This window comes from Acyrthosiphon pisum, chromosome A2, assembly GCF_005508785.2.
Source record: "Acyrthosiphon pisum isolate AL4f chromosome A2, pea_aphid_22Mar2018_4r6ur, whole genome shotgun sequence".
Taxonomy (NCBI): domain Eukaryota; kingdom Metazoa; phylum Arthropoda; class Insecta; order Hemiptera; family Aphididae; genus Acyrthosiphon; species Acyrthosiphon pisum.
This window is the reverse complement of record NC_042495.1, coordinates 54,165,982-54,177,307: the sequence shown is the minus strand read 5'-3', so window position 1 is coordinate 54,177,307 and position 11,326 is coordinate 54,165,982. Positions and strand designations below refer to the sequence as shown.

The 11,326-nt window shown below is 31.0% G+C and overlaps 2 protein-coding genes across 2 annotated transcripts in view; both read left to right on the top strand.

Annotated features, from left to right (window-relative positions):
* Positions 1-413, top strand: part of LOC103309630 (remodeling and spacing factor 1) — a 2,915-nt gene extending 2,502 nt beyond the window's left edge. The window contains exon 5 of the mRNA XM_008185562.3: positions 1-413. Within this exon, the coding sequence (XP_008183784.1) occupies positions 1-20 (20 nt within the window). The 3' untranslated portion in view covers positions 21-413.
* Positions 414-544: 131 nt separating this feature from the next.
* On the top strand, positions 545-6,839 carry LOC103309629 (remodeling and spacing factor 1). Its single transcript, XM_008185561.3, has 13 exons — positions 545-2,244; positions 2,676-2,789; positions 2,866-2,982; positions 3,412-3,537; positions 3,627-3,728; positions 3,831-4,030; positions 4,093-4,235; positions 4,311-4,489; positions 4,589-4,758; positions 4,822-5,136; positions 5,203-5,436; positions 6,524-6,645; positions 6,731-6,839. The coding sequence occupies exons 1-11, from the start codon at positions 579-581 to the stop codon at positions 5,425-5,427; spliced, it is 3,357 nt and encodes a 1,118-aa protein (XP_008183783.1). The 5' UTR covers positions 545-578; the 3' UTR covers positions 5,428-5,436; positions 6,524-6,645; positions 6,731-6,839.
* Positions 6,840-11,326: the final 4,487 nt, after the last annotated feature.

The window sequence follows — 11,326 nt, the reverse complement described above, 5'->3', positions numbered from 1 at the left end:
CATCAAAAATGAAGATGTAAAAAAACCAAAATTATGGAGTATTGAAGCTATTTGTAGTTCATCTAAAGAAGTCAAAGAAGAAATAGTTTCTGTTCCTAAAACTGGTTTTTTTTTGGCGATGATTCTGTACCATGTTTTAACAATGTTTCTAATGGAGAAAATTCTTGTATTGATGACAAAAAAATTAGAAGTGGTTTCATCAAACAAAAATATCGAAGAATAGGAAAAAAAATAAAAACATTAATGAAGACCTAAATAAAAATAAAAAAACCGATGAAGAATCAAAAAATAAAAAAACTGATGAAGAATCAAATAGAAATAAAACATTGGACGAAGTTGATAATGCTATACCACATAGCATCAAATCTTTAAATTTAAATGAATTTTCTTGTAAAAATGCTTCAAAACAATCAGTTTTTAATATTAAAATCCATGAAGAAGAAGTTCAGATCACAGAACGAAAAGCTAACGAGGTATTTACAAAATCTGAATCCAGTATAAAACATAATTCAACAAATGTTTATGGCTCAACATCATTTGACAGCTATAGTAAACCTCAAGAGTCCCAGATAAATAGTATGACAAAAATTGTTGCATGTGATAAAGATAATCAACCACAAATTAGTTACAAAACTAATAAATATGATACAGATCATAAGGTCGAATGCAAAAAAATTAAAGTTGATCAAATTAATGATCAACCAACAGATCTAACTAATTCTGATATTCACATGGGTATAAAAATAAAAGAACAAGAAAATTTAATTGTGAAATTAGAAGAAAACACAAAATGCAATATTGATCAACAATTAAAAGAAAATATAAAAGAAGGAACAGATCAACAGTTAGAGAATGATCAAGAATCAAAACCTAAAGTTGGTGAACCTATTAAAATTGATAAACATACACTTGACTATAAAATACAATCAAATGAACAATTGACAGGTAAAATCAATCGAAGTGATGATGGAAAAATGGTAGATAATAGTGGTGAAAAAATCATATCAAATGAATCATTTGCAAACACAGTTGGCCAATATACTGACATTAATGAGCAACCAAGTATTGATGTAGTTGAGCAAAATACATGCATATTAGATACATCATTATCAAATGTAGTTGACCAAAGTATTATAACAGATAATAAAATTTTGGCTAACGATTGCACCACAATTGATATAGAAAAACCAGTAGATGATTTAGTTGAAGAAAATGAACCAGAACAATTATCTGAACATACTGAACATGTTCAAAATACTGATGATTTGAAAACTAATGCTGCTTGTTCTAATAATGACAATTCTATAATAAATGCAATTGCTAGTAGTAGTAAAGCATATGATCAAATTTTAACAGACAATGTCGATCAATGTTCCACAACCATTAAACAAGTTGTTGGTAATCAAAATAATAATACATCTAAGAAAACATCACATAACATAAGCAATATTATTGACACTGATGTGACGATAATGACTGACGATAGTGTTAAAACAAATAAACAATTAATTAATTCTGGTGATATTGAAATTAAGCAACTAAAAAATTTTCAGATTACAAATGAGAAAAACCTTTCTCAAGAAAAAAAACCATCTGTTTCAAATATAGATTGCCCAAAAATTTTTAGTAATAAACATAGCTTAAATAAAATATTACAAAAATTGGATGATATTAAGGAAATGTCGGTATGTACAAACTCTAAATCTTCTAATGTTGATTTAGAAGTAGACCAAATTGGTTTAGTGAAATCTGAGTTAGAAATAAATGTTGAAGAATCAAATTTAAAGAGCAAGGATATTTTGAAGGATTCAACTGTAAAAAAAGAAGATAAATTAACAGAAAATGAAAATAATATTTCACTCATAAATTCAACTGTACTAGAAAATCAAAAAGAGATTGTTAATGCGATTAATAAAGTAACAAAAAGTGATAAAGGTTATGAACAATCATCAATAGCAATGGACCAATGTAAAAAAGATGAAATAAAACGGGGAAATTTAAATGCGGATCATGCCGAAATTAAACAAAATAAGGCTAAAAAAGAAAAGCACAAATTATTTAATGTCGTATATGATACTGTTACTGATGTTTGTAATGAAGAAAAATTAAATTTAGAAGAATTCAAAAGTGTTCAGTGTAACAAAGACAACCCTGTGCAAGATTTATCTGTACAAGAGAGTAAATTGGAAACGGAATCTCTAATGGAAATTGGTGAAGATAGTGCTGTTGAAGTTTTTCATAAAGGTAAAATAAAAAAAAATTATATACAATTAAATTGATAATTTTTACAAAATTAAAGTTATTTAAAGTTGTCTGATTTTGATTCTAAAAATAGATATTTGAATTCAGCAGAAAAATGTCTGTAGATACTAGATTATAGAAAACACTTTGTTTTTAAATTTAAATTTAAATTATGATTTGAAAAAATTCATATTTTCAAGTTTTCTATAAACTACAGTTTACAATAATATAAGATTTATGATCTATAGACAATTTTCTGTTGAATTCAAATTTTTTTATCAGAATAAACCACGGACAAAGTAAATTAACTTTAATTTTGTCAAAACTTAAAGTCTTTTGAAATTAAATTGACAGCAGTAGCGTGGCCTAAGAAATCATATTACCATTTTCTTTTTGTTACTTTACTATATTTGTACTCAAATGTCTTTTATTAGATAAAAATGTTATCAACAAATCAACCAAAATTTACAAGAATCTAGAAAATAAAGAAAAACATATAAATTCTGAAAAAGATATATTAAATAAAAATCTCAAAATAAAAATAAAGGGTAAGTTAGCTATAGAAATTAACTTAATTTAAAACCAATTACTTTAAATGATAATGTATGTTTAAAATAATTCAAGATCCGGCTGAGGAAGCTATATTAAAATCTTCTGAAGAACAAATTGTTACTTCACCAGTTCTTGAAGATATATATGAAAATTCCGATGAAACTAAGCAAGAGACATTTCAGAAAAGTCGTAAGTATTGATATAATTATTTAATTATTAGAATTTTTAGATTCTGAATAAAGATAGGAATATATTAATATTACAATAATATTATTTTTATTTTTCTATAGACTTCTTTAGACAATTTAAAAGTTTCATGGAGCCATTATCAATAATTGTAATAGGTTCTTTGATAAGTTTTTTTCAGTAGTTTCCAAAGTGTAAAGAAAAACTGCTGGCAACTAACAGATCTCAGCAAGCAGCTCGATTTATCTTTTCTTTCAAATTTATTACAGTGATCATTCATCACTATCGTATACAAGTGCTCTAATTACAGCCTGGTCTCAAGTGTCCGGCTTGTTTTTTGTTGTTTTGAAATGGTTGTCTATGATTAAAACTATACAAATAATTCATATTATTTTATTTCCATAAAATGTAAATTGTGTGTTTGACTTGTAGCTAAAGAAGAGTTTGATGATAGCGTAGTTGTAGCTCAAACTTTTGAAGAAGATTACAATAAAAGTGAAGAAGATGAAGTTATTGATGAAACACCAAAAAAGAAAGGGAGACCTGGGCGAAAAAAGGGTAAATATAAGATAAATTTTCTCAAATTTTTAATAATATTTGGTTATTTGTACATGTATTTAAAACAGTCATTTTAATTTTTATACTAGGAAAAAGAGGAAGGGCTAAAAAAATTATTACAGTCAAGCAAGAAAGTAAAAGTATTGAAGAAGAAAAAGTAAAACGACCATACAAACCTCGTCAAAAGAAAGGTAATGTTTTATTTTTTATTTCACATTAAATTAATCTATTATGAATTATAACAATAATTACATTTTGAAATCGTATTAAATTATAAATTTATGTCTTAACAGTTGTTACCATATCAGAAGAAGTGACTGTGTTTCCAGAGCCACCAAGTGATGACAATGTGCGTAGATCAAGGCGTATTGCTGAAATAAAAATAAAAGAACAATTTATTCCTACTACACAATATGACGATATTGATATACCATTAAAGAGTCCAAAGAAAAAAGATAAAGCTGGAAAGAAAGGGTCAACACCGTCTAAAAAGGTACATTCATTCATATTAATGTAAGCCAAAAACATTGTGCTAATAACATATTTGTCACTTAGTTTGAAAATGCTGAAGAATCTGATGATGAAGATGAAGAAGATCCTATTTCTAAAAAGTTCAAGAAAAAGAAGAGGAAAGGAAAATCTGATTCCTTGAAGAAAATCAACATGATAAATCCTTGGAATGTTGATTCTGAATCTAGGTATGCAAATTTATTTTTATATTATATTATTGAACCAATATTTTTTGTTAATAAAATTGACAACAATATTTGCAGCTCTTCCGAAAATAACATAGGACTATTTGAAGACTACGATCATGAAGAAGAGGAAGAAATTCCTAGACCGGGAATTGAGCCTAATATTTCGGACCATGAGTTTTCCCCTGAGTCAGATATTAACGATGAAGATGAAGAGTATTTGCCGGAAAAAAGAGCTCGAACTGCTCATAAAAAAGGTTGTTTTTTATGAATATAATTTACTAAAATTTTTAATGCAAACTTGTTTTTATATTATAACAAAAATTAATGATGTTTTCTTTTTTATCTTTTTACAGATGAAGGTGAACAGTTAAAAGATGACATGTGTCAAAAATGTAACAAAAGCGATCAACCTGAATGGATTTTGTTATGTGATACTTGTAATCAAGGATGGCATGCATCTTGTCTCCGCCCTCCACTTATGGTGATCCCTGACGGTGACTGGTACTGTCCACCATGTCGTCATGTAAGTACATTTATATTCCATTGAGTACTCATGAAAATTTTCCAATTTTAAATATTTTTATAGCAAGCTCTGTTGAATGCATTAAAAGACACTTTAAAAAGATATGATGGTGAATCGAAAAAAAGAGAAAATGAAGAATTGAGACGTAAACGGTTGGCGTATGTAGGAATAAGTCTCCAAAACGTTATATCATCAAAAACGGAAGAAGTGAAATCTGAAAAACTGCCTGAAGTACATCAGTCTTCTGAGGATGATGAAGACGAATCAGAATCAGAAGAATATGACTCAGAACCATTGTACACTTTAAGAGCTCGGCGACAAGCTAATGTCAGTTACCGTTTTAACGATTATGATGACATGATCAACGAAGCAATTTTAGTAAGAATTTGTTTAGTAAAAATAAATGTATTATGCAGTCAATACTTATTATTTTGATTTTTTCAGGAAGAGACTGGTGCTGATGATTCTACAGCAAAAAAATCACCCGAAGTGAAAACTGATAAAAATGATAATGATGAAAATAATGATTCTGATGACGATGAAAATGACAAGGGTAGACAGGATTCACCCAATTGCACCAGCGTTGCTACATTTGAGGGGGCGAAAAAAATCAAAAAAGCTCACAAATCTAGATATCAGTTCAGACGATGGATCAGACGAAGATTTTAAAGGGCCTTCGTATGTTTAATATTATAATTTAATTTATCTTAATATATAATATACTTAGTAAGTATTCAAACTCCTGCACTGATTTTGATGACATTTATTGTATGTGCTTGAGTGGGTTCTTGAATGGTTTGGATTCACAATTGGACCCTGTAAGCCCAACCCTGCGAGGTGCTTAAACAGAGATTTTGAAATTTACAATGTAAATTTTTGTTTATAAATGGTTGTTATTGGCTATAGGAGAAATAATTAGTTGAAAATAGTATATAAATACTTGCCATTAGTTACTTCGGCAAATGAGGTAAAAGCATCCATAAAATTGTCACGTTTACGGTTTCGAATAAAGAAATTATATCTTAAAATAAATATGAGAGTTGAATTTATATTTGTAGCTATTATATAGGTACACAAAAACTACTTAACTGATTTTGTAAAAATTTCAAATTGTTATGAATTGGATATTTATATTTATATCAATTATCAAATTGGATATCAGGAAATTTTAAAGAGTAGGTAGTTTGAATCACGTTTGATTAATACCAAGTATATATCAACTCCACCACAAATTATTTGTCCATTTTGGTCGAATTAGTTCGCAAAGCAACGCAAATTTGCCTGTGAACTGAGGTTTGTATACCTAAATCAAGATACACTTATATAATCTAAATTTTGTATTTTTTTTTCATTTTTTCAAAATCGAAATCTGGTTGTAAAAAATCGGGTGAAATCGGGTTGTACAAATAAAATTTTAAGATGTTGGTTCATTCGAAGTTAATACCCTCAAAAAACTACTGGACCGTTTTCAATAAAAGTTATATAAATAGATTACTTGAATCTTGGAGGGTGTTAATAATTAATAAAGGGTGGAAATCAAAAACGATTGCCAAGATACTGATTTTTCAGGAGATTCTTTTGTTTATCTAAATGGTTGAAATTGGTTACATATTATATTAATATTATAATAAATTAGAAAAAATATGGCATAATATATAGTGTGCACAAAATATATATTTATTAAAAATACAAATCTTTGGCCTAGAAAACGTCGGGCAGGACAGCTAGTATCTGTATATAAAGAAAAAATGTTTGTTAATTTTAGAGACGGGGATGATGATTACGATGAAGATTTGAGCGAGTATAGTGACGATTCTGTCAAAAGACGGCCACAACCAACACGACGGTCTGTGCGGAACCGAAAAAACGTTGTTGATCCTGACTTTAGTAAGAAATTGATTAAGACACTATTTTATAGTACTGTTAAATGATTGGTATACAACTGTTAATCATATAAACTCTGTAAATTTAGTCAATGACGATTCGAGTGAAGACAGTGATCAACGCTCCAAAAAAAAGAGATCGAGACCTTGGTCAGATTCTTCGAATAGCGAAGAAGAAGACTTAACGTGGGGAAAAAAGAAAAAAAACGTACAAATGCGTACTCGTCTTCGTCATTGATGTCCAAATCTACTAAAGGGTCTAAAAGGAAACGCAGCGAAAACGATGGTGCCAGAAAATTTAAAAAATCTAAGGTTGTTTAATTATAATTATATTATGTAAATAATGTGCAATTTGTTTGTGGAGGTTTTTTAGAACTTTTTTGTACTTAGATCAAGTTCGGTATGAATTCGGATTCAGATTCAGACGGCCAACCCAAGAGAAGGACAAGAGGACGACAAATAACTTACGCCGAATCCGACGATTCCGAAGAAGTAAAATTACAACATATAATTATTGGTTTACTATACTTAGGGCCCGTATTGCAATAGTTGAACTCTGGTTAAACCATCGAATTCGGCCGGTAAAATCAGTGGTTCAAGCGTAATCGAGGTTTAAACTATGATTGTAAAACGGGCCCTAAACAACGGTGGCCATTCTAATGTGAAATAATTGTTCTTTAGGTAGTCCTAACGAAAAAGCGTAAGATAGGAAGTGACGAAGAAGATGAATATGTGTTGAACGATGAGGAATTAGAAGCCGAGAACGAAGACCATACTTTAGAAGTGGACGAAGACGATGCGCTGGCCAGTAACGATGAGAAGGATGAAGAAGAGGTCTACGATGAAGAAGCAGTAGACGAGGAAGAGGAAAATGAGGACGAGGACGAAGAGGAAGAGGTCAGCCCGAAACCGGCGATATCCTCATCGGGGCCATCTGCAAGTAATGTCGCACATCAGACTGTCGTTAAACTGCCGCCGCTGTCCGCTGTTGTCCAATCGGTCATCAGGGAACCGTTATCCTCATCATCATCCGATCCAGTGGCTGCCAAACCGCATCACGGGACACACCCACGACTGTTGCCACCGACAGTTGCCCAACGATCGGACAAACAAGCGTTATCGCCAGTCGTCGACCTCAATCAAGGATCTCCGGATAAGCGAAAACGCCCCCCACAGCACCAGCCGAAAAAGTGTCCGTCACCCAACCCTCTGGTGGACTTTGGGGCGGGTGCCGGGTACCCATATGCGCCGGACGCCACCAAAGTGGTGGTGTCCGCTGTCCCGCCATCTCCCGCACACGTTGCGTATATCAGACCGCCAGCAGCTGTGTCTGCTGCTGCAGGAGTGTTCAAGACCATGGTGCCGCGAACTGCGGGTGAGGTGGGTTTTCCCGTAGCGCCGGTCCCGTACCGGACAGCAGCCAATAAAATGACCGGACCGGCTGCCTACCTATCTCCACCACCGCCACCTCAGGTGCAACAAGTGTACCAGGCGCCGACGCCGCAGGCGCAACCTCCGTCAACCAGTTATTCGCCGTATCCAATCGATTATGCCACCACCGGAGCACCGCTACCACCTCCACCACCGACGATCGCGTTCCGAAACGTGCTCGTAGCGCCGCCGTCGCACGAACATGCTCTGCTGCCCAGTACGACACAGCAGCAGCAGCAACAGCAATCGGTAGCGGGGGGCGGGGACAGTGAATTCGGTGGGCTCGTTTCGTATTTTTCCAGTCAACAAGAAGACGATTTTGACACATGATGATCTCGTCCATCTCCGCCGTATTATTATTATTATTATTATTATTATTATTATTGTAATTATTTTTCCCTTTTTCTTTCGTTTTGTTCCCTCTATACCTCCAACAACTTATCGTATCTTACTGTTCTATTATAGTTTTGAAAACTTGGCTGCTTGTATGTCGTTGTTATTATTAATTTAGATTTCTTTTATTCTTTTACTTTTATTTAATCATGACTTATAATTTTGATTTTGAATCTAAACAAATAATTCGAGGGGATTGGGAGTGGTTATTTTCTGTCTAACACACGTGGAACATTTCGACATTTTTTCATTCCAACGTACCAATTGATCTTAGTAAAGGGATAAGAATTCTAAAAACAGATTTGAATTTGTTGTGAGGTCTGCTTGAGATCGATTTCCTGAGATTTTTAATTTTTTGATTTTAGCTACTAATAAAATTAAAATATTCCTTATTTTCCTTTTTGAGTACGAATTTTTTTAGAATTTATGGAGATAAATATGGAGGAAAGTCGATTTCGACTAATTACGTTAAATTCAAATCTGTTTTTAGAATTCTTATCACTTCACTGTCTAGATCAATCGGTATGTTGAAATAAAAACAAGTCTAAACTCCCATGTTCCACATATGTTAGACAAAATAAGAAAATCACCCCTTCCAATCCCCTTAATGTGGTTGTATGCACGGCTTGTCCATTTAAAATAGTAAGATAAGCCAGCTACACACATAGAAACATCAAACTACTACAACTACCTACTAATTATAATATCATCACAATTCACAATCAAAATTGATTGTCAATTGTTGTATATCCTCATTGTAAAATCATGTACCAAAAGAAATGCATCAAATATTCACCATAAATTGTCTACTAGGCTGCCTCTTTCTATTATTTCATTACTTAACTAATTTTGTCTTGTATTTTTAATTTTAATTGAAAAACACAATATTTTTTCTTACTTGTTTAACGAGGCCATAATTTAAAAAAAACGAAAGATCTGAGCGAGTGTATTATAACGAACAATTTATTTTCTAACTATTTTGTTTCAGTTAAGTATTTAGTAATAATGTTTTTTTATTAAACATATTTTTAATTTCTTCAATCACAAAAACACAATTAAATACTTGGCTATCATTCTCATATTATAAAACTAAATTTATTAATGTATCTCCCTAGCCTAACGGCAAATGTTAATTTTATTTATTTATTTCATTTTGAATTGCCCCACCAATAAAAATAAATATTTTAGGAAAATCACAGAAAACAATTTGTGTATAATATTTAATGTACAAATATAAATTGTCTAAATATAATTGAAGTAACTATTAAAGTTTATTTAAATTTTAAGTCGTAGTGAAAATATTTTGATTGATTTTTTATGTTTGTCAATACGCTGAATGTTATTTGTACGTTATTTGTACAATTTTACTTTCATAATTTTAATATATTATAGATTTTTATTTAATTGGTATATATCAATATAAGATACATTAACACAAAATGTTTAATTTTACATTTGTTTTGAAAGAACAAAAAAATAATTTATAAGTGCTAGTGTTGTATAAAATCATATAATTAATTATTAAGATTTGTCAGTTATACTTTTAGACCATAAATATTTTATTTATAAGTAGGAGGTATATAGATATATATATATATATAATTTATTTCAAACTTTTGTTGGTCTTTATTTTCATATGAATGTGGTCATCTCTAGACTTGTACAAAATTATAAAAACATGGAAATTAATTTTACTTGTGGGCTTAAGAGTTTCAATTTGAGAACTAAATAAATAAATTATGCATAAACCATTGCATGGTGGACGTGGACTGGACCACATAAAAGTACCTATATAACGCCGGCACTTGGTTGCTCGAACCCCGGCTATTCCTTGGGTTTCTTATAATTATAACAGGCTCACACAACTATACAAGATAAATATGGAAAGAAACCCCATGATCCCTCAATTCAAAATTCTTGAGTGCTGATCAATTTGAAACTTTTTTTCTAGTACGACTTTTTGTTTATGCTGCCTAAACCTCACCAGATTTGTTATACGGTTCAATCCATTTTCTAAGTGATGGTAATTTTTACTTCGAAATTTCGACATTGTGAAGTCAAAAATACAAACAATATTATATTTATTTTTAAATGGACGATATAAAGTATGAACACGCTTTTATAATACATTGACTATTGCCAAATGTATCTACATTGCGAACTACACTGGAGTCTGTGTTTTGTAATACCTATTAACGATCAGTGGCGTATTTAGGAATTTGTTATGGGGAGGGTCCAGATAATTTTCAGAAAACAGAGCCGTGGGGGGGCAAAGCCTCCCACACCACCCAATTACTCTTTATTAAATAAATATACCATATTTATAAGACGATTTAAAATTTTCGAGTTTTTAATTGGTATTAAATAATAATATGTACAAAACAAATTTAAAAAAGCAGGTAAGTGGATGTCGCTCTACTGTACAGTAGGTTACTAGTGGGTCAATGTATGATGGATTGTATTACGCTTGAATTCAATGATATAATATCATTGTAAAAGGAAAACGATTCTGAGCGGAGATGGTTTGTCAGTCTGGATATTTTATATTGTTATTATTTATTATAGGCCGTAAGTTGAATTAATATTGAAATATATTTTTTGTTTATTGTCTATGATGATAAACAAAGTGTTAGAAATTAAAATCCCATTTTTAGAGGTTTTTTGTAATTTGTCGGTGGTTTTTCCCGTGACATTAAATAACTATTGAGAAAATCAAAAAATGACCTGCTTAAAGTACCATCTTAATTCAATTTGTTAAAAGATAAGATAGGTACTACATATTGAAATCAAAGCACTCCTTCTGGTAGACATTTTGTATACAGAATAAAAAAAAAAAATTAAACACCATTGTAAAACCACTA

Bases quoted from the DNA above. Each gene is read 5' to 3' on its own strand.
- LOC103309629 (XM_008185561.3), top strand. From the start codon at position 579: ATGACAAAAATTGTTGCATGTGATAAAGATAATCAACCACAAATTAGT. The intron at 2,790-2,865 runs GTAAGTTAGCTA...AAATAATTCAAG, and splicing joins TCTCAAAATAAAAATAAAGG to ATCCGGCTGAGGAAGCTATA. The intron at 2,983-3,411 runs GTAAGTATTGAT...TTTGACTTGTAG, and splicing joins AGAGACATTTCAGAAAAGTC to CTAAAGAAGAGTTTGATGAT.